Source organism: Haliotis asinina, chromosome 7, assembly GCF_037392515.1.
Source record: "Haliotis asinina isolate JCU_RB_2024 chromosome 7, JCU_Hal_asi_v2, whole genome shotgun sequence".
NCBI lineage: Eukaryota > Metazoa > Mollusca > Gastropoda > Lepetellida > Haliotidae > Haliotis > Haliotis asinina.
The window spans coordinates 62,904,270-62,928,929 of record NC_090286.1 but is presented as its reverse complement, the minus strand read 5'-3'; the positions used below and the strand labels follow the sequence as shown (position 1 = coordinate 62,928,929).

The 24,660-nt window shown below is 45.8% G+C and overlaps 1 protein-coding gene across 2 annotated transcripts in view; it reads right to left on the bottom strand.

Annotated features, from left to right (window-relative positions):
• Positions 1 to 1,159: 1,159 nt before the first annotated feature.
• The window catches only part of LOC137290935 (rho GTPase-activating protein 100F-like), a 132,064-nt gene continuing 108,563 nt past the window's right edge, over positions 1,160 to 24,660 (bottom strand). Inside the window, exons 5-6 of one of the 2 annotated variants that reach the window (XM_067822147.1) lie at positions 3,097 to 3,307; positions 1,160 to 1,682 (exon numbers count right to left, since the gene is read on the bottom strand). In XM_067822147.1, the coding sequence (XP_067678248.1) occupies positions 1,558 to 1,682; positions 3,097 to 3,307 (336 nt within the window). In that variant the 3' untranslated portion in view covers positions 1,160 to 1,557. The remainder of the gene's footprint in view (positions 1,683 to 3,096; positions 3,308 to 24,660) is intronic. The other variant, XM_067822146.1, reaches the window with a different exon arrangement.

The window sequence follows — 24,660 nt, the reverse complement described above, 5'->3', positions numbered from 1 at the left end:
AGGCTCAGTTCACCATTCATGTAGCTGCTCTCAGAGTATCGCCCTGACTGGAAGTACTCATACAGATGTGGACTACAATATTGTGTGGCTTCAACTTCACACCACTGTATCACCATCTCAATCATTTGCCACATTTGTTTGTTGTGGAATAAAAGGCAAGGACCATCCTCTTTGTAAGTTTGACATCGTCTACAAATAACCACATGGCTAAATGTATCTTCAAGTATATTTGAGCTTATGTTCAACAGCACTTTTTGGAACATTGATGAAATATTCATAGCACATTTTTAAAACCCTTTAGGATTTTTTCATTCAAAATTTTCTAATTTTCATACAATGTAAGTTCCTATATGATAACACTTCATACAACCTCTACAGTGGTTTTCCTAAATTGTATTTTGTTAATAGATGCCCAAATGCCATGAGTCTTGCCTAGCATCTGGCCATGCCATTATAGCGTGCTGTCAGTATTCCTCGACAAATCCTTGTACATGATCTGGTAAGAAATCCATGAACCCCTCCCAGCAAAAAGGTTTCATGTAATCATACATACATTTAAGATGCACAGCAATTCACAATGATCATGTGCTCTGTGCGTATTTTTCCTGCATCAATCAACAACAGGCTTCTTAGATGTTGATTAGAGGTTCCATGGATGTTATATAGCTCTATCACAACAAACTACATACTCTATTTCTTTCACTATAGTACGTCCATATTCCACTTCCACAACCGTTCCTGCTTCAGGCTTTGATGACCCGTATTCATCCACTATCTCCTACAATACATTTAGAACCCGAGTGGGCAGACAAACACTGACTATCTAATCATTAAAACGTTGAAAAGGTGGCATGACTTGACTGGACCTGCTCCAACATCTTCATCTATCATCTAGCTGAGGGGTTGGCTAGATTTGGTGTAGATCTGCTGAAAGGTCACATGACAGAAGACCGGGCCCAGCAGGGGTGAAGGAGGAGGTGCTGATGGTGGTGATCAGAGTCTGTAGCAGTGATGTCTGCTGCTTCAACTACAGGAGATGTCAACAAACTGTCAACAGGTGAGATGGACGAACATTTGCTGAAGACTGCTGCAAAAGCTGTCAATATATTGCACTTTGTCCACTAAATGTGTTGTATAAAATAACAACAGAGTATTCTTCTTTGAAAATTCAGCTTTGTGTATCAATATAGTGTTTGGTTCTAAAATGAATACAAAAGTGAGGTTGGTAGTCTGATGTCCATTCATCAGATGATCTTAGCAATCTCCACTGGTCTCTGGATACGCACATACACAAACATCAACACTATGGCATGTACAGGTGATGAAAGCAGGCCATAGGACCCACAATACACACTCACCCGGAACACAGAGCAACGCACATAGTTGTACACTAGAAACATAATGTGATATTGGCAGTGTTGGTTTTGAACTTTGGATGACCTCGCCTCACAGCGTCTTTAATTCTACAAGCTGAGTCCAAGACAATAGTCAAAGCCGCTAGTATGAGGCAACATACGGCTGAAGCTTCTAGTCTGTGTCTGCGATAACAGATGTTTCTTAGTCTCCATCCATTGCAATACGCTCCTGCCGTGGCTGACTCTCAGATGACTCTGCTGTGGTGCCGCCACCGGAACCTGTCTCCACAGAAACCACAGTGTCAGCAGTTGATGACTTGGATGTGCCTACAAAGTTTAATACACAAATTAGTTGAAAATAAGTGTTACTGTGTGACTTGTCAAGTTTGAAGAAAGAAAAGCCAAGGACGAAAGTAGGGAATCAATATGTGAACTAGTAAATGGGCAGCAAGCTGTGGTCAGTTCCTGTTGCAGTAAAGCCATCAATGGTTGTTGGAATGTCCATACTTAAACACAGCCATATTTATTATCCTGGGTCCTGTTTCACAAAACTCTCAAAAGTCTGAGGTCTTGTAACTTTTCTCGCAGCATTCATGCCTCCTATACTATAACACAGGAAGTAGGAAGGAAGTAGGAATGCTACGAGAAAAGTTACGAGACCTCAGGCTTTTGAGAGTTTTGTGAAAGGGGACCCAGGGACACATCTCACAAAGGTATTTCAGTGTTGTGACCACGCTACAGTATAGGAGATGCCAATACTATGAGAAAAGATATGCCATGTTAAGCTTACAAGAGCTTTGCATGAAACAGCACCCTGTCCAAGAACCAGGAGAACTGGCATAGACATCTTACTGGAGTAAGGACTGGCTTATAGCGAGTGTTTCCTGACCCAATAACCTGACACAATGTAATGTGACTGGAATGCTGCACTTTCACTCAATCACTCACTCACTCACTCCATAAAAAATTACTGGTGAGCTTTCAGTTATTGCCAAGCAACAGTCACCGCCAATACATCAGTAGCACACATGTGCAGGTTACGGTCAGTATTTGACAACAATAAAGGGCAGCAAACGAAAATTGTTCATGACTTTTAACATAAGAGAAAAATGAAAGATAAAGTTATGACCCCTACAAATATTTTGTACCATAATGGCCCATGACCTCTATAATACCAAGTTAAAGTTCACAAGTCACAAATTGTTTCATTCCCTATGAATCTTTTGTAAAATAACCACTCAAACGGCCATACAATCAATTATTCGAGGTTACTGTTTGATATATAGTGAAAGCTGTTTAAAGAGGCATCTATCGTGACTGAAGAAACAATCAGTGTGTAGACAATGTGCCGGACTGTAGAGCTGGTGATAAATGTACAAGCCACAGACGGGACTGAGATAACTTGCTGGATTCCTGAGTATTATTTCATGAATGGTGATAACTGTTACAGTTAGCTGTAGGAAAACATATATTAATGCTGCCATGATTCTCTTCCACTGTGTTATGAAAAAACATGATCAGCAGCAGTGAATAGGTGAATAGCTAATTAAGTATCATAATTAATTTTGCTGCATTAATGTAACGAATGTCGGAGTAATATTGCAAATACCACTAAAATAAGGAGATAACTGTTCGCTAGCCAGTACAGTGCTACACTGTTCAAGCTTCTCTATTCTGGCACAGACCTATGTCAGTCCTAATAGTGTTCTGTGGCCCAAGACAGCCAACAATACCATCTTACTTGTGTTGCTGCCATTGTCCCAGATCTGCAAGAGGTAGAGAAGGACCTCGATGTGCTTCTTGAAGTCGAGGGCTGCGTCTGTGGAGGTGGCAGGTGAGGGACACAGAAGCGCCGGGCCTAGACAGATGGCTAGGTTCTCCAGTGTCATCTTGTTCTTGTCTGAGTTTGACGCTACTCGCTTTAGGTGGTTCAACACAACTGTCATTGTGTCCTGCGGAAAAAGTAACACTCTTTAAATAGTGCACAGTACAGTATGTTCTTATTTACACTGAGCCCATGTTATTTCTTGTTTCATGAAGTTTTGTCCTCAGAAAACCTAAAGGCAGGAGGAGAAAAATAGATACAAAAAGAATCACCAGTCAGTGTATGCCTTCTAAATAATAAAAGTATGTTACTTTTGGCAATTTATGAAGTGTATATGGGACAAAAAACAATCTAAAAATTTTTTTGCACGTTTACATTTTAAGCCAATAAAAACATAATGATTTTACTTTTTTATCAGGGAAAGTTAATTTTATTATTCTCCTTATTCTTGAAAAAATATAAGGGGTGGATCCGTAAAACAAGAAATACAATTGGTCTGGCTTTAATAGGAATTTAATATGTCACAATATTTGAGAAGCTCCAGTGAGTGGCATGCTATGGGATAGGGTCACTGCCTAACTCATCAGTGGTTGAGAATAATGGAAAACAACATCTACATGTCTATTCATTATCAGTTATATTCCAACAAAAAGAAGATGACCAGGTCAATAATACCATCTCCATAACTGTTTATTTGATGTTGCATGACACAAGTGAATTGTCTTGCTACGCTGGTGTATCTACTTGCTGTAGTGATAAGTTAACCGTTAGTTAACCGTTTCTAGTTAATCAGGTAATAAGAATACAATCAGGCAAGAACAGCTCATGAGCAAGGAAGGCTATAACTCTCCTACCATTAATTTGGGTGGATATTTCAAAACGTACAACAGGAAACTAGTTTGTTGTTTTGATAAAACCGAGCTTAACTGATTATCTAAACAATTATACCAAACTTGTAAAATGCTTGGTCAATTGGTTGTTGTCCTTGATCCTTATGAGTAATACTACTGACTCTACTGACCGTTCTTTCCAGACAAATTGTGGTATATGTAGTATACATATCAGTATCATGGTTTCTATATCAAGATATGCACCATAATGTTTTACACCTGCATCCTGATATTCCTACACATAACATCATCATAACACCACAACTCCTGCGGCCTTCTGTGACTGCAGATAACACCCTCCAAATCCAACCCACAACTCCTGCGGCCTTCTGTGACTGCAGATAACACCCTCCAAATCCAACCCACAACTCCTGCGGCCTTCTGTGACAGCAGATAGCATTCTCCAAATCCACCCATCACCCCTGTAGATTCCTATGACTGCAGATAGCATCCTCCAAATCCACCCATCACCCCTGTGAGTAGTATAGGGAATAGGGGTTTTGGCTCACTTTCAAGAAATGTCTCTACAAAGCCTTATTTAATAAATAAGGCTTTGGTTGGGACCTTAGATCTTGCTACTATTACCCCTACTACAAAAAGGTTGGGTGTCTATGAAACAGTTTACCGTGTATTGGTTGGAGGTAACACTGTGCCGTACGGTACGATCAATAATTCTTCTCTTACAAACCCCCTACCCGGCCCACCCCTCAAGTAGTACAAGTTAGGTTCGTCGGCTTTCATATCCACTTTATCTATGTTGTACGTTTTGACTGACCATATAGGATCGGTGGCCCGCTTACGACTATCGCCCTCGTGTTCCCCCGGCTGGTATAGATACCTCACTAGGGCCCTATCTGGTATCTGTTTCTCCTTCCCACGCAATGGAGCGGCCGACTCTGCAACTATTGATTTTAGTTTGATAGCGTCTGCCGGTTTCTTACCGGTGAGACGGGTGACTTCATGGTTGATTGCCGACACCACCTTGGGTAACCTCGTGACCCATTCAGTCGATCGTTTTCCAGGGGTGACCATCTCCCTAGCATACTGATGGCCGAACAAGCGCTCAGCCAAAGTCCTATTAAATCTCTCAACTATGGCTTGGCTGCGATGGGCTCCGGCCGTGCCACGCCTGACCTTTGTATCGTGTTTGGCTAGCAGTTGTGACACGGCACCCATGAACTCCCGTCCGGGGTCAACTTGCAGCTCTGTTGGCCACGTCAGCGGACTGCGTTTGTATATGCGTTCGAATCCTCTGGCTACCTGAGCCGAATCTTTCCTTTCCTTTCCTTTCTCCTTTCCAGTACCCACGCGGGCTGTGGTAAATAGCCTCAAATTTTTTCATGTCCATACGCGTATGTGTTTATCCCATCAATAGCTATCCAACGTTTCGTGTCCATAGGCGACAGGGACGTCTTGTTTATAGTCAGTCCGTATATCTTATGTCCATCACTTCTAAGTGTGTTCATTTTATGCCTAAAGGTACGGGTCTTGAACAGGGCTTCCTTGAATCTGGCGTGTTTGATGTGTTGTTTCACCACATACTTCTTAACCCCCTTAGCCTTCCGGATCTCACTATTGTCGGCTTTCAGTATGGAGTACATCTTAGGTCTCAAACCTATGTACTCGGCTATGGGCGTGCCAGCACACTCGTCCTTCATCTTACCTAGGACCTTTTTATTTACCGTACTGTGTAGGGCATGGGTCTTAGGGTAGTCGCTGGTGTCGTATAAATCGAGGTGTTTTTTCATGTCCTCGTACACGTCCTCGGTTCGAATCTCCATCAGCAGGGAATCCGTGTCAGTGTACAGCACTTCACACCTGTCGCCGTACTGTTTCTTGAGCTCGTTGTAGTAAAAGTCGTACATCAGGTGTTTGGATAAATCGAGGATGCTCATCCCCACGTAAACAGGCCGGTTGAATTTTATGTGGCTTTTCTTCATGTGTAGGGCAACCAGGTTGTCTGTGAATATCTTACTACGGTTGAATGCCGGACTGGCTATCAATCTCCTGAGCTTGTCTTCCTCACTCGACCGAACCAGCTTCACGGTCACGCGTTTCCTCAGGTTCTCCATAGTCTTACCAAACACCGAGTTGTTCATGAGCTTGTAGAGGTTTTTCTCAAAATCACTGGTGGCTTTTTTTCGTAGGTCTGTGTTCATTCTGATGTAGGGCTCCATCCATGGGCTCTGGTCGAACATGAGCACCCTGTGTATTTTGGTCAGCCTCATACCCAACGACAGGTACAGCTGTAGGTTGCGATAGTGAACGATGTACTTGGTCTTATTCATTAAGTTAGGCACGAGTTTTTCAACGTCTGTCACACGCCCACCTGACAAGTTATGTTGGTACTCAGACATCCAGTCTGGGTTAACCCTCATACGTTCGGGGGCCAGGGGGTAGCTGTTGTGTGATGTGTGTAATTCCTTGGGATACTCTAAGTCAACCTCGAGGATATAACCTTTGTTCGAATCTGGTGCAACCCCCATAATATCAACGTGGGGTACCCATTCGAATCCCCCTGTAGGTAGATACTGGCTCATGGCCCAGCCGTACAGGTTGTTTGCGTCGAGGTAGAGAATGTGATTGGTTGGTTTGTTAGGATCGTAACCTTTCACGTATTGATTATTTGCTTTCGCGTATCGTTTGGATGCCATGGAAATCCCACCTCGCAAGCCTTTCTCAATGAATAGGTGCATGTCGTAATCTGTGAGCAATTCCAAATTAACTCCGGTCTTTTTAAGCAAGGCGTCCCACGACAGACCTGGGCTGGTGTAATACCATGCGGGGTCGAGTTTATACTGCTTGAAACACGTCCGCCTAAACGTCTCAAACACGTCGGCTAACAGCAGTACATCTGTCCTCAAGTACAGGTCGTGATAATCACCCAGGTTCTTACAACCCAGTTTATTCCATACGTTAGTCGCGTGCGAGTAATCATCTCGTGAGACGGACGCCTCATTCAGCTTGCTATAAAAGCAGTCAATAGGGGGTAGTCTGGTCTCGGTGAACTTGACCCAACTATCCATGTACTCATAGGGGTACACACCCTTCCTCATAAGCAGGGGTCTAGTCTCGGCATCTGTGTATCGATCGGTGATAGGGAAGGTATTGTTGGCCTTGACCAGACTGTCGAGTGACGACAGGAGGAACTGAAACGAGTCAATGAACCTAAGTCCGTTTAAGCTGAAGGAGATGTATCTCTCCATGTTGTTGGGGATGCACGTTATATTACCATCGATTTTCGCGATGGCCTGCATGATCAAGTGTGAGTCGTACCCTCTCAAGTTGTGAAAGACAACGGGGATGTTTATTGTCTTAGGGTTGATTTTAAGCTTGAGGTTGCACGCGTTGTGAGCGGCGCCTCTATACTTACCAGTTATGTGACAGTGATCTCTCACCGAATCACCGTTAAGTGGTGATTCACACACGTGACAGTTAGTGCTACTAGCGTGGGCTAGCCTGTCGACTCGGGTCAGACGCATGGGAGCGATTTTATACAATGCATTCCTAATAATTTTTTCTTCCTCCTGCAAACACTTTAGAAACCTTTCAGCCGCGTCAGGCCCCCTATATACTACCGGAGCTTTCGTTTCCCCGTCACAACGGACGACAATGTATCCAAACGAACAGGCTTTATGCTCTTGTGTCTTGTGGGTGAAGCTACCACTGGGGGGTGTGGGGGAATCCCCCACCACTAAGGCTTCGAAGTCGGCGTATATGATATAAGGCACAGACATTTGGTTCTTGTGGTTACAGAATTTTAGGATATTATCACCTTCCTTAGGCATGTCGACTCGTATGGCCGTCTGCCCCACACCTTGACAATCATCCCGGTGGGATTCTAATAAATCAGCTCGGGTGAAGCCATGTAGACATCGTTCACAGAAGTGGGTCTTTCCTTTGTATGCTGATTGGTCATACAACAGCCTGCTAAAGTGTTTTATCCATGTGTAGTGATACTTGTCACCTCGCTGGATCATGAATATATTGATAACTTGGCGATCCTTCACCGGGCTGACCCTGTGTACTATTGTTGTGTTACCTTCGTGCCCAAAAACATTTATAGCCAGATTATTCTGTTTTTCTACTTTAGTGATCTGGGATATGGGGGTGGGTTCATCTATACCATCCCAATTGAGCCCATCATCTTGGGGATAGCTAGAAAGCCTATCTGAATTAGCGCCAGCTGGAAATAAGGCTGACCTGATAGCTAACCTCAGGCAATCGTTTCCTCTATTCTTAACGTTTACTATGGCATGTTTGTTCCTATAGTAGGGAGGCAAGGCTAGGTATGATCCGCCTCTGAACGGCACGTAGTTAGCTATGTCTAGATAGACATTACCGATTTTATCTACAGCCCACCCGGACCCCAAGTGTGTGTAGCGTTCTAGGTATTCTCGTATCTGCTGAAAACTGGTATCGATTGATGTGTCAATGGTCTCTGTATGTGTGACGACCTCTTGTTGACCTCGGAAGTAAGGCTGAACATACTCAGTGGCCCCTGTGGGGCCCCCAACCTGCTTATCGAGCGACATTTTCACTGTGATCTGAAACTTGATACTTCCTAGGTTATTTAGTTCCTGGTTGACCTTATCAGCTATCAGAGGCTTGATATCTGTAATGTCTATGTTTCTATCAACATGCATGCGCCAACCTCTCAAATAGTTGCCTACAGCGCGCTCAGTGCGCACGAACTGTAGGTCAATAGCTCTATTCTGTCGTAATAATTCTACAAGCTGTGGTTTTCTCATACGGGAATACCCGCCTAAACCCAAATCGTGTGCCTCGGCTTTCAGTTGTTTTACAGTGGGAGGTTTTGCTACGGGAGCATGTGATAACAATGCGGTTAACCCGGCTCTCCCCAGGTTTGAATAACCCGTGTATCCAAGCTGTTTTGCTTGAGCTTTTAATTGTGTTACCGTAGGAGGGGCTTCTAAACCTAGTAATCTCAACAATGCTGACTTCCGCATTCGAGAATACCCGATCACACCTCTCTGTTTTGCGACCCTCTTCAGCTCGCGCACAGTAGACATAGTGTTTACACCTAAGAGAACCAATGTCTAATTGCTTCACAGTAAAGGGAGATAACCCTTTCACGCACTGGAGTCTATCTTGAGCAGTCGCCTACGTTCTTTTATGTAGCCTTTTTTATTCTCGTAGATGAGTTGATGTCTGACTACGTTCGCTCCGTGAGCTTTACATAGACAGTAGTGCCCTTTAACCCCGATACCACACACAGAACACGTGTAGTTAGGACTTCCCATATGGAAACAACAGAACCCCTGATTCCTGCATTTCCTACCACAGGCCTCGGTCTTCCCCATAAGTATGTATTCGCATCGGTATGGAGCGGGTCTCATGTTTACTTATATAGGTATTTTAATTTAATTGCTTCGCAACCAACGCAGTAGCTGCTATACCCAACACTATGAAGCCCAGTTCACGATTCATTTGTCCCTTGGATGGTGTGTAGTACTGAGCGAGTGTGGGTTTATTGAGCGGTTCCAATTGTTTACCAGTTAGTAGGTAGTATTCTTTCATTGCTTCATCAACATCGTTGAATGTTTGAACGGCATGGTTTTCACGCTGGAGTTGTTCGTTAATAAAATCGATCCTCTGGAGGCGTTTTTTAGCGTACTCAGCCTGTGCCCTTTGTAATTTCTCAGTAGCGAGATCGTGCCGCTTCCTTTCTTCCTGTATTTCAGCCGCGTGATCATCTCGTAGTTTAGAGAAGAGGAAATTACTCCCGGAAAATGCCAGGGCATTCACTAACGCCCCACCGACCATCATAGCTATCGTGGCCATCCCTATATTTATTTCATTATATTATCAGGTATGATCCCTTGTTTTACTAGGATGTCTTTTGTGGCCATCGCCATACCAAGGTTCATTATGAGCATACCCATATCCTGCAGGTTGAAATCTAGCTTGATAGTTGGTTGTTTAAGCACCATTTTAGTCAACCGAGCGTACCCTACGGCTAGACTGGCGACCACTGTGGCGTGGTATGCGTCGTTGACGAACGTTTTCCCCTCAGACATTATGTATATGATATAAAATATTAAAATTATAACATGATATGCGGGTCTACCGTGGGGGTGGGGGGCTCACTGTTGGGTGGGGGCTCACTGTGGGAGGGTACCCCCACGTATAACCATGTTATAACCACGGCAGCAGTTACGCCTACAGCCAACAACAGTCGGGTTGGGTTGGTCACTTTATGTTGGTTACACCACCGTTTTTTACCGGCAGCTACTCTCTTAGGATTCTTCTGTCTGGTTACTGTTGGGGTCACTTCCCTCACTGGTTCCTGTGAAGGGGTCTCCACCGTCACCTCGGGAGGGGTTTCCCTCACCGTCACCTCGGGAGCAGCATCCATCTATACTATTATTATTATTCTTTCTCTCAAATTGACAATGTTTTGCCGTGATAATCGCCGCCGTCACTGGAGCCAACAACATACCATATTTGTGGTACAGCCCGCAGCTGATAGAGCTCACGGCGTGTTCGATAAAAGGGTCTTTCTCGAGGTCCATTTTATCCGGAGTGTAGTCTCCAAAGTAATGTTTGGCTTTGCCGCCAACAGCCAACGCCACCAGTTTCTCTCGCTTGGGGGAATCCCCCCCAGTGGGGCCTGCCGGCGGCGTGGGGGAGACCCCCAACTGTTCGAGCAATTCCTCACACTCCATCTTATAATATAACAAGTAAGATTTAGTTTTAACTATATAATACCCGATGCAGACAAAACACAGAGAAATGAAGGTTAAGTTGCACACGACAAATACTTCAAATATCATAGCTATATACTTAGCTTTGCTTAGCTTTGCTTAGCTTTGCTTAGCTTTAGCTTAGCTTTGCTTAGCTTTGCGATTTTATACAATGCATTCCTAATAATTTTTTCTTCCTCCTGCAAACACTTTAGAAACCTTTCAGCCGCGTCAGGCCCCCTATATACTACCGGAGCTTTCGTTTCCCCGTCACAACGGACGACAATGTATCCAAACGAACAGGCTTTATGCTCTTGTGTCTTGTGGGTGAAGCTACCACTGGGGGGTGTGGGGGAATCCCCCACCACTAAGGCTTCGAAGTCGGCGTATATGATATAAGGCACAGACATTTGGTTCTTGTGGTTACAGAATTTTAGGATATTATCACCTTCCTTAGGCATGTCGACTCGTATGGCCGTCTGCCCCACACCTTGACAATCATCCCGGTGGGATTCTAATAAATCAGCTCGGGTGAAGCCATGTAGACATCGTTCACAGAAGTGGGTCTTTCCTTTGTATGCTGATTGGTCATACAACAGCCTGCTAAAGTGTTTTATCCATGTGTAGTGATACTTGTCACCTCGCTGGATCATGAATATATTGATAACTTGGCGATCCTTCACCGGGCTGACCCTGTGTACTATTGTTGTGTTACCTTCGTGCCCAAAAACATTTATAGCCAGATTATTCTGTTTTTCTACTTTAGTGATCTGGGATATGGGGGTGGGTTCATCTATACCATCCCAATTGAGCCCATCATCTTGGGGATAGCTAGAAAGCCTATCTGAATTAGCGCCAGCTGGAAATAAGGCTGACCTGATAGCTAACCTCAGGCAATCGTTTCCTCTATTCTTAACGTTTACTATGGCATGTTTGTTCCTATAGTAGGGAGGCAAGGCTAGGTATGATCCGCCTCTGAACGGCACGTAGTTAGCTATGTCTAGATAGACATTACCGATTTTATCTACAGCCCACCCGGACCCCAAGTGTGTGTAGCGTTCTAGGTATTCTCGTATCTGCTGAAAACTGGTATCGATTGATGTGTCAATGGTCTCTGTATGTGTGACGACCTCTTGTTGACCTCGGAAGTAAGGCTGAACATACTCAGTGGCCCCTGTGGGGCCCCCAACCTGCTTATCGAGCGACATTTTCACTGTGATCTGAAACTTGATACTTCCTAGGTTATTTAGTTCCTGGTTGACCTTATCAGCTATCAGAGGCTTGATATCTGTAATGTCTATGTTTCTATCAACATGCATGCGCCAACCTCTCAAATAGTTGCCTACAGCGCGCTCAGTGCGCACGAACTGTAGGTCAATAGCTCTATTCTGTCGTAATAATTCTACAAGCTGTGGTTTTCTCATACGGGAATACCCGCCTAAACCCAAATCGTGTGCCTCGGCTTTCAGTTGTTTTACAGTGGGAGGTTTTGCTACGGGAGCATGTGATAACAATGCGGTTAACCCGGCTCTCCCCAGGTTTGAATAACCCGTGTATCCAAGCTGTTTTGCTTGAGCTTTTAATTGTGTTACCGTAGGAGGGGCTTCTAAACCTAGTAATCTCAACAATGCTGACTTCCGCATTCGAGAATACCCGATCACACCTCTCTGTTTTGCGACCCTCTTCAGCTCGCGCACAGTAGACATAGTGTTTACACCTAAGAGAACCAATGTCTAATTGCTTCACAGTAAAGGGAGATAACCCTTTCACGCACTGGAGTCTATCTTGAGCAGTCGCCTACGTTCTTTTATGTAGCCTTTTTTATTCTCGTAGATGAGTTGATGTCTGACTACGTTCGCTCCGTGAGCTTTACATAGACAGTAGTGCCCTTTAACCCCGATACCACACACAGAACACGTGTAGTTAGGACTTCCCATATGGAAACAACAGAACCCCTGATTCCTGCATTTCCTACCACAGGCCTCGGTCTTCCCCATAAGTATGTATTCGCATCGGTATGGAGCGGGTCTCATGTTTACTTATATAGGTATTTTAATTTAATTGCTTCGCAACCAACGCAGTAGCTGCTATACCCAACACTATGAAGCCCAGTTCACGATTCATTTGTCCCTTGGATGGTGTGTAGTACTGAGCGAGTGTGGGTTTATTGAGCGGTTCCAATTGTTTACCAGTTAGTAGGTAGTATTCTTTCATTGCTTCATCAACATCGTTGAATGTTTGAACGGCATGGTTTTCACGCTGGAGTTGTTCGTTAATAAAATCGATCCTCTGGAGGCGTTTTTTAGCGTACTCAGCCTGTGCCCTTTGTAATTTCTCAGTAGCGAGATCGTGCCGCTTCCTTTCTTCCTGTATTTCAGCCGCGTGATCATCTCGTAGTTTAGAGAAGAGGAAATTACTCCCGGAAAATGCCAGGGCATTCACTAACGCCCCACCGACCATCATAGCTATCGTGGCCATCCCTATATTTATTTCATTATATTATCAGGTATGATCCCTTGTTTTACTAGGATGTCTTTTGTGGCCATCGCCATACCAAGGTTCATTATGAGCATACCCATATCCTGCAGGTTGAAATCTAGCTTGATAGTTGGTTGTTTAAGCACCATTTTAGTCAACCGAGCGTACCCTACGGCTAGACTGGCGACCACTGTGGCGTGGTATGCGTCGTTGACGAACGTTTTCCCCTCAGACATTATGTATATGATATAAAATATTAAAATTATAACATGATATGCGGGTCTACCGTGGGGGTGGGGGGCTCACTGTTGGGTGGGGGCTCACTGTGGGAGGGTACCCCCACGTATAACCATGTTATAACCACGGCAGCAGTTACGCCTACAGCCAACAACAGTCGGGTTGGGTTGGTCACTTTATGTTGGTTACACCACCGTTTTTTACCGGCAGCTACTCTCTTAGGATTCTTCTGTCTGGTTACTGTTGGGGTCACTTCCCTCACTGGTTCCTGTGAAGGGGTCTCCACCGTCACCTCGGGAGGGGTTTCCCTCACCGTCACCTCGGGAGCAGCATCCATCTATACTATTATTATTATTCTTTCTCTCAAATTGACAATGTTTTGCCGTGATAATCGCCGCCGTCACTGGAGCCAACAACATACCATATTTGTGGTACAGCCCGCAGCTGATAGAGCTCACGGCGTGTTCGATAAAAGGGTCTTTCTCGAGGTCCTCCCACAGGTAAAGTCGGCGCTCTGGTGGAATGGGAAGGAAGTACGACACAATACCGGTGTATATCTGGGTCATAGCCGATCCTATTGTCTTTGTCATTTCTGCTCCGAGCCGGGACTCGTATCTAGCGTACAGCTTATCGATTTCTTCGACTGACATTTTGTGAATTTTATCCGGAGTGTAGTCTCCAAAGTAATGTTTGGCTTTGCCGCCAACAGCCAACGCCACCAGTTTCTCTCGCTTGGGGGAATCCCCCCCAGTGGGGCCTGCCGGCGGCGTGGGGGAGACCCCCAACTGTTCGAGCAATTCCTCACACTCCATCTTATAATATAACAAGTAAGATTTAGTTTTAACTATATAATACCCGATGCAGACAAAACACAGAGAAATGAAGGTTAAGTTGCACACGACAAATACTTCAAATATCATAGCTATATACTTAGCTTTGCTTAGCTTTGCTTAGCTTTGCTTAGCTTTAGCTTAGCTTTGCTTAGCTTTGCTTAGCATACTCTATATGCTACTGGTTGGTCGGTTTTTAGAACGAGCTTAGCGTGTTTAGTTTCAGCGAGCTGTTTCTTTACCCGTTCCCGTTCTAATTTACTCATCACATCGTTCTCTCTCAAACACTCCTCGAACGAATCCCTGTCCTTGCAGTGAAATAAGGCCACCCATCGCGTCTGCTCCCTGAGGTCTTTCAACACCGAGTTGAACTTCTGCATTAGCACCCAGACGCTGTGATTTGCATGCCGGCCGGAGAAGGCCAGGTACGATAGCATGTCTCTCTTTTTTGTTATCTCGCGATTAGCGCTGCAGTCGTCCAGTATGAACAGCGTCGGTTCCCCTTTAAATTTCTCGTGAAGAGCTTTCAACCAGTCCTGCAGACGTGTTCCAGGGTCGATTTTGTGTACGTCCGGGTCCGTCATCACCCAAGGTCGCGCGTACGTTTTATTCATGCTCAGAGTAGGGCACATGATAACGATGTTATCGAACACACCCTTGTAGTAACCCTCCAACATATCCAACACGAAAACGGTCTTCCCACAGCCAGTCTGCCCGCACACTATGGCGCAGTGTGGGTCAGTGGGTAGTTGTGGTAGTTTATTGTTGGGGGGTGTGGGTGGGTCTCCCCCACTAGTAGATGGCTTGCACGAATCTCCCATTGTCTATATTAAGTTGCGCGTCCATAATAACGTACAGATATAATTTCAACTTACCAGCGGGTTGAGCCTTCTTAGTAATCTGAATGGTTATCCCTTCGCTGCCGTTATCTATACGGCGCCCGCTACCGTGCAGTTTATCATCATCCGTGGATCGCATGTCCAACCATAGGGCGTACTTGGTGGTCAGGTATTCACCAATCTGCACGGAGCCGAGGTCCAGGTCCTTTGTTATATAATCCCCCACTGGTAGCTTTTTTATCTCATCCCACTGCTGGTGGGGTCTCATACCATGACTGAACAGCTGGTTGGCTACACCCTCGATGGTCACTTCCACCTTTTCAATCTCGGGGTTGAAAAACTTCTCGCTGTCCCTCCGGAATGGATCGTAATACTCCACGGGGACGACCAGGATACCTTTCATCGATCGCGCCGGCACGTTCAGGTTGATATTCCACACAGTGTCGCTCTTATCTCGCACGACTGATCTATGTCTCAGTACGCGATCGTACAGGATGGCCATCTTCCCAGAGTACTGGCTTCGAACCTGCCTGGCCAGCTCCGGGCTAGTGACCATGTCGAACTCCAGAGAGATGTTGTCTATGGCATAACTAGCCTCATCACCGTTCGGCGTACGCACTACTTTGCTATAGTCGTTAAACGTGAGCTCGTATTCGAGTCTATCACCCAGCGCGGCCTGGTAAAACGGCGCGTGTCCCGTGAGCAACTCGAAGTCGAGCGGCACGCAGAATCGATTTCCGTATGCTCGAGCGATGGCCTTTTCACCGTCCGATAGCTTGTCTTGCTGGTCTTGCGTGAAGACATACCCTATGCGCGCCCGGGTTGATTTGCTGATACCCTGGTACACATCATTGACTCGTTCTCCCTCGCTTTTCCAGAGATCCCTGTAGCAGTGAAACACGTCGCTGTCGTCGATGCTCAGCACCTCGTTACCGCTGATCTTGACGGTCGTTTTCTTGATGATGGCTCGACCCACGTTCCGCACTAGCTCGCGTTTGTCGTTGTCGGAGGTCAACGTGATATTGAACGCCAGTCGAACAGTGCCTGGTACAATGAGGTCATTCTCACCAAGGTTTGGAAATCTAACCAGCAGAGTTTGATTCTGGTCTATCTTGCTGGGATTGTTGGTGATGGTCACCGACTGTCGCACGGCTCTGGCGCCTAATGGCTCTCTCAATCTTCTGAAAGGATCTAATTTTCTACCGTACATTGTTATATAAATGAAATATATTTTTAATACTAATGGATGAAGACATACCTATGGATGATATGTGGGACGATAGTGCCCAGGCATTCAATGATGACCAGGAGACCTCATTCTCGCAAAGTGATGAGCTCCTTAAAGGCGCCGTCGACGATTATTACAACGCAGTTGAAAATAAATCCAAACTCAAGCCGTTGGGAAGGAACTATTCCGATTTTACCCTCAGCAATGGCACGCTGCGTTTGAAGTCTCGCCCGGAGATCGATCTCATGAATAAACGCACTAGAGAACCGCTTGCTTTATCAACATTGGCCGGTAAATATGGGATTGACTTTATCCGCGATGAACTAGGCTTAGAATATTACGGTGGCGCGCGACCTAAGATTCCTCCGAAGTTAGTTCAAGGTCTGGAAGGCATCAGGGACGCCCCATCGGATCAAAACATGACTTATGATATTAAAAAAGTGTTGACTGACTACGAGAACAAACCCTTCCCGGGTCTCGAAATTACCTTTCGGGAACTGCGGGGGTTGGACCTGTTGATGCAAACCATTCGTGGTCAGCTCTGGAAAAGCACGGCCAAAATGAGTGAGATAGACGACCACATCGCCTATGAAAAGAAAAAACTCGGTGAAACTGAGGACGAGTCTATGAAAGCCACCATCGAGGAACGAATACGTAATTTGGAAGATGAAAGGCAGACCTGGTTGGAGACAGCGTCCGGCTACAAAGAAAAGCTTAGATCCCAGGTCAGCCGTATACGGGAAACCATCAATCAAGTCCTCCACCGAGACACCACGTTAGCAGACAGGATTCGGATATTGTTCCGGGAGCAAGGGATCACCATCGCCAGCATTCTGACTGCATTGGGTTTCATCATATCAACCCTGGTGGTGTCACTGACAGGGGGTACCCCTGTTGGGCCTACAGGAGGCGGCGGAACTCCAAGTGGCGGTGGGGGTGTTAAAGACTGGATAAAAAAACTCGGTGAAGGCCTAGCTAAACTGGCTGGTAAAGCCGCCGAAGCCCTTCCCGGCATCCTGGGTAGCATCGTCTCGTGGTTGTTGAGCGCTCTGTCTAAAACTGCCATGTGGCTCAGTCAAAACCTGTGGGCAGCCATCGTCACCGTGGCGGGTCTGGTGTACGTAGCGGCTAAGAAATTTTTAACCAAATAAGTCCCAAAGCTACCCCACCAACCGCCAGGGCCGTTTTATTATCAATATGCTGCTGATAGGGGGGTACCCCCACATGCATATGGGGGTGTGTGGGGGGCACATGAACTTTAGACTCCGGGGGTGGCGCCACTATACCCGTTTCACGTGGTGGGATGTGTGGGATATAGGCGGTGTTAATATCGGGGTTGATACCCAACTTTTGATCCGACGTGGCTATGACTATTTTGTTGTTATAACCCACCACTTTTTTTACTCTCAGTTGCATATCACTCGGAGCCATGTACAGCCCCACACCGAACACGTAATTGACTTTCGATCTGGCGTATTCTAACACGTTTTGGTAACGGTCGATGGCCCGCGGGAGATCAACTGGAGAATTGATAGCATCCTCAACGTTGGAAACGAACTGTTTCTGAGCGTCGTAAGCAGTTCCCTTACCGAGGATGTTGGAACGCGTCATAGACTGCGCACCCAACAGCGCCCACACGTACGTTCGAATCGAGTCGTTCAACCTGACTACCCCGGCACGAGTGAATCCTTTCGACGTGTCCAGCATGAACATTTTCCACCCGTCTGCGGTTGACTGCTCCACTTTCTGGACTGTGAAAGCAACACCACCTCTAAAGTTCATACGATCATCCCTCCATTCATTACTCGACAAAGCAAAGTCCTGGCGTAGTATATCTCGTTTCAGTAAATCATCACTGACTTCTTTCACTGATCGCGCGCCATCATAAGGAATACCCAACCCGTGGTTCGGCCCCGGCAAACGCCAATCCGTCTTCGGGTTTATTTCGAATTCATTGCAAATACGTTCGTAGGCCCGTCTATCGTACGGGTTGTTTGTTGCGTCCCACGCTTTGTCCTGTGGGAGGGGGGCACTGATCTCTTTAAGGATACGTCTGACCTGGTAGTACACGTGGAACTTGAACACAGACTGACTCAGCGGTCCACGCCGAGTGTCAGCCAATGTCACACCACACCCCGTTGTAGCGCACCACACGGCAAAGTTTAATTGATTCTGCCAGAACTGCATAGGGTTGTTGAACCAAGCGTGGACTGCCTTGATGTTAGTCACCGAAAGCTTATACTTATCGAACACATCTAAAAGCTGGGCATTGAAATACAACTCAGGAGCAACCACGATCTTCATGGGGGAGAAATCTACGTCCAGTTTAGGGTAAAACACACCAGGGGAATACATTTTAAAACTATTATATAATGAGCATATATACTCTAACATGTACATAACACTTCCAGGAATAACGAGCGGTGAGGCCGTTCAGCTGACGCACGCGATCGATAACACGTCAGGTCAACTCGAAGTCGCACTCTGCGATATCACCTACCTACCGCAATGGACTAACATCAACGTCAGCAACAATAAGCTGTTCGTCAGTGGAACTCGCAGCCAGATAACTGACGGCTACTACAGCGTGTGCTCTCTAAACGACGAGGTCTTCAAACCCCTGGGAGCCGAACTCAAGATGAACGACTCAAACGGTACAGTGGTGTTAATCAACAACGGAAGAAACCCCTTGAGGCTAGGCCGACCATTAGCGAGGATACTTGGTATGTCTCCTGACGAGATAAAACCAACAACAACCGTCACAGGCACGAAGTTACCCGACCTAGTACCGTACCGAGAGCTGTACATTCATCTCGGTCAGGTGAGCACAACGTACAACATTCAAGGAGGTCACCCTTCCACTATACTGAGAGCAGTGCCGGTGAAAACTGAGAAATACAACGACGGTAGAACCGAGTCGTTTTCACCACGGCAGTATAAGAGATTAACCCAGGGCAACATACCTGAGCTGACAATATCGGTGTTAGATATAAATCATAATCCTGTAAATATAGGATACCTCAGCTTAACGCTTCATGTAAAATGACCAGCGCACAAGGGCCTGGAGTGAAAAAATGTGTCAATATCGGGATCTCCGACCTTGGAGACACGCGCGGTTTCGACGCTCCCGGAGTAGATGGTAAATCGTACGCCTTGCAACTGAAAAACAACATTTACAAACGCGTTGAAATCCCCTCCGGTGGAACCCTAAGTGATATAGTAGATACCACAAGAGCAACAGTCAACACTAAGTACGCCCTTGTCAACACCGGTAATAATAATTGGATAATATACCCATCGTTCGGGGGTAAACTGTTCGACTTAGACGATGTTGAGAGCACTACCGTCGCCCGAAACAAGCCATATATGCTCGTCTTCACCGAAGATGACAAGTGGGTGTTGTTACGCGATAACGACTGGTTTCTCAATATTAGACTCGTCTCCCCCTACGTGTTCACTGATAACAAAGACAACCACCTAAACAAAGTCGTGAACAATGGAACCCTGCTCGTGGCTTACGTCCCAACTCAGAGACGTAGCATCGTCGTCAGCCCAGTCAACACTATAGCAGCCCACATGCTATCGAGTAAACCAGCCGTACAAAACGTGAAATTGCAGTTGGTGTCTGAATTCGAAGGTGTGGTCACTATACTAGAGAGTCTACCGGCAAACTCAACACTGATCATCAAAGTCTACCTAGGGGAACCATCGGGGAATGATGTCGAGATCGTGAAGGGGATCAAACTCGGGTGGGGCAAACAACATCAGTATCAAGTTTGCAACGTTTACGTGCGGGTGGGTGTCGGCTCCAACACCAGTCTGCAGGGGGTCAACGTGATCGTGGAAAACAAGATATCACTAATCAATATCTTCCTGCCTGACAACATACACTTCATGGGTATGAAGTTAACCCCTGAATTATTATCAGAAAACCAGTTGGAAATTATATCGTAAATAGTATAATAATGACCAGTCATCATCCCAACACTACGCTTAACGACCTAGGAGACACGGAGGGATTCGATCAGCCTGGTGAGGAAGATGAATTATACATCCTGCACTTCAAAGACAACGTGTACAGACGGGTGCCGTTATCAGATTTTAAAGAACCTAAATGGAATATCAACTTAACACTCGCCTCACCTTATATAACAATGGACGAAAATGAGTGGGTCTCTAAGATTAGTAACAACGGTAGCTGGATCGGGGATTTCATCATTCCGGAGAGGGGATTCAGGATGTCTATTAATTCCGTAAATAGGTTAATGTCTGTAGGAAAAAAAAAATTAACATTTAGCAATCGTTTGAGTAATATAAATATTGTTGAGATATATTCCCCTTCCACACTCATCATAGAAGTCTTCTTTTATTTAAACACTGAAAACAACTCAAGAGTACACCAAATTGTACCCGGGGTGACAGTACGCTGGTATGATGAACACATAGGTCAACATTGTCGTATTATTATACAACGGGATACCCCGGGTCATATAAAACGCTTAATAAGCCTCAGTGGGGTTTTGATTACAACAGGAAAGTCTATTAACCTCTCACCTATTACCCTGACTAGTGGTATAGACCTTGTAGAATTCAAATTCACTTATGGACTATTAACTGAAACCCAATTAAAATATCTTTCAAAATATATATTATAGGATGGGTCTGTACCCAGTCGTAGAGGAAGTAGCGAAGACACTGGAAACCGTAGATGGGTTCCGCTTGAGGCAGTTATGTGATGTGAAACGTCAACTAGAACAAGACCGTGACACGCGGAAAGCACTATGTAAAAAATATAATAGAGCTTTCAATATCGTGGACGGGGCTGACACTACCCTTATGGCAACCAGCATGGGACTAGGGGCGGCAGGCGTTGGGTTGTTGGCTACCATCGTGGCTGCACCTATAGTGCTAGGTATTGAAATAACAGCTGGGGTGGCAGGGTTGGCAGGGTTGGCGCTTAAGTTAGTATCACGCAGACTTAATCGTAAGGCATTGAAACACGACGAGATCAGGGTTCTGGCCGAAGCAAAGCTGAACACAGTGAGTGAGCGAATTTCCACGGCACTCTCTGACAGTAAGATCTCAGAAGAGGAGTTTCGTTCAATCCTCTCTGAACTCAAAAAATATAACGGAATGAAACAAGATATTCGATCCAAGTCTCGTAAGTCTGCTATCAGCGAGGACGAGAAAAAAAAGTACATAGAACAGGGGATACAAAAAGCCCAACAAGCCTTTATTATGAACACCAAAGAGATCGTAGGCGGTTCACGTTAAACTGTTTCATCGATATAAACGTGACATAGGCACAGACGTTAAGTAGTAGGGGAACACGAGGGCGATAGTCGTAAGCGGGCCACCGATCCTATATGGTCAGTCAAAACGTACAACATAGATAAAGTGGATATGAAAGCCGACGAACCTAACTTGTACTACTTGAGGGGTGGGCCGGGTAGGGGGTTTGTAAGAGAAGAATTATTGATCGTACCGTACGGCACAGTGTTACCTCCAACCAATACACGGTAAACTGTTTCATAGACACCCAACCTTTTTGTAGTAGGGGTAATAGTAGCAAGATCTAAGGTCCCAACCAAAGCCTTATTTATTAAATAAGGCTTTGTAGAGACATTTCTTGAAAGTGAGCCAAAACCCCTATTCCCTATACTACTCTGTGGATTCCTATGACTGCAGGTAGCATCCTCCAAATCCACCCATCACCCCTGTGGCTTCCTATGACTGCAGATAGCATCCTCCATATCCAGCCCATCACCCCTGTGGATTCCTGTGTCTGCAGATAACATCCTCCAAATCCACCCATCACCCTTGTAGATTCCTGTGTCTGCAGATAACATCCTCCAAATCAACCCATCACCCCTGTGGCTTCCTATGACTGCAGATAGCATCCTCCATATCCAACCCATCACCCCTGTGGCTTCCTATGACTGCAGATAGCATCCTCCAAATCCACCCATCACCACTGTGGTTTCCTATGACTGCAGATAACATTCTCCAAATCCAACCCACAACTCCTGTGGCTTCCTGTGTCTGCAGATAGCATCCTCCATATCCAGCCCATCACCCCTGTGGATTCCTGTGTCTGCAGATAGCATCCTCCAAATCAACCCATCACCCCTGTGGTTTCCTATGACTGCAGATAACATTCTCCAAATCCAACCCACAACTCCTGTGGCTTCCTGTGTCTGCAGATAACATCCTCCAAATCCACCCATCACCCTTGTGGATTCCTATGACTGCAGATAGCATCCTCCAAATCCACCCATCACCCTTGTGGATTCCTGTGTCTGCAGATAACATCCTCCAAATCAACCCATCACCCCTGTGGCTTCCTATGACTGCAGATAACATTCTCCAAATCCAACCCACAACTCCTTTGGATTCCTGTGTCTGCAGATAACATCCTCCAAATCAACCCATCACCCCTGTGGCTTCCTATGACTGCAGATAGCATCCTCCAAATCCATCCATCACCCTTGTGGATTCCTATGATTGCAGATAGCATCCTCCAAATCCACCCATCACCACTGTGGTTTCCTATGACTGCAGATAACATTCTCCAAATCCAACCCACAACTCCTGTGGCTTCCTGTGTCTGCAGATAGCATCCTCCATATCCAGCCCATCACCCCTGTGGATTCCTGTGTCTGCAGATAGCATCCTCCAAATCAACCCATCACCCCTGTGGTTTCCTATGACTGCAGATAACATTCTCCAAATCCAACCCACAACTCCTGTGGCTTCCTGTGTCTGCAGATAACATCCTCCAAATCCACCCATCACCCTTGTGGATTCCTATGACTGCAGATAGCATCCTCCAAATCCACCCATCACCCTTGTGGATTCCTGTGTCTGCAGATAACATCCTCCAAATCAACCCATCACCCCTGTGGCTTCCTATGACTGCAGATAACATTCTCCAAATCCAACCCACAACTCCTTTGGATTCCTGTGTCTGCAGATAACATCCTCCAAATCAACCCATCACCCCTGTGGCTTCCTATGACTGCAGATAGCATCCTCCAAATCCATCCATCACCCTTGTGGATTCCTATGATTGCAGATAGCATCCTCCAAATCCACCCATCACCCTTGTGGATTCCTGTGTCTGCAGATAACATCCTCCAAATCAACCCATCACCCCTGTGGCTTCCTATGACTGCAGATAGCATCCTCCAAATCCATCCATCACCCTTGTGGATTCCTATGACTGCAGATAGCATCCTCCAAATCCACCCATCACCCTTGTGGATTCCTGTGTCTGCAGATAACATCCTCCAAATCCACCATTCACCCCTGTGGCTTCCTGTGTCTGCAGATAACATCCTCCAAATCAACCCATCACCCCTGTGGCTTCCTATGACTGCAGATAACATTCTCCAAATCCAACCCACAACTCCTTTGGATTCCTGTGTCTGCAGATAACATCCTCCAAATCAACCCATCACCCCTGTGGCCTCCTATGACTGCAGATAGCATCCTCCAAATCCATCCATCACCCTTGTGGATTCCTATGATTGCAGATAGCATCCTCCAAATCCACCCATCACCCTTGTGGATTCCTGTGTCTGCAGATAACATCCTCCAAATCAACCCATCACCCCTGTGGCTTCCTATGACTGCAGATAGCATCCTCCAAATCCATCCATCACCCTTGTGGATTCCTATGACTGCAGATAGCATCCTCCAAATCCACCCATCACCCTTGTGGATTCCTGTGTCTGCAGATAACATCCTCCAAATCCACCATTCACCCCTGTGGCTTCCTGTGTCTGCAGATAACATCCTCCAAATCCAACCCATCACCCCTGTGACTTCATGGTACATCAACCACATCCATCACACATCTTCTTCATCTACACATAACAATAACCACAAACTCAAACATTCATGGTAAAATATATATCAATGAAAAAATATGATCACTTCAGTAGCATTTAAATAACTGTACCACAAGAAACCAATGATGATATGGTTTAAAAAGTGGAAATGTAATTTCCTTGCCAGAGTGACGTTTTTCCTGTCATGTGGACCCAAGAGGAAATTGAACATGTGCTTGTTTGTAATGCCCCTACCCTGTGCACCTGACAGTGATGAGACTGTGCAAGCTCTGGGGAATGTCCTCAACAATCATAAGCTAACTCCCATCAAAGAGACTGGCGGACATTAGTGTGCAAAGTTGTCGCTCTGGTTTGTGCAACAGAAACAAAGGTGTGACCTGCAAGTCATCAGATGCCACAGCGGACTACAGTGTGTGAA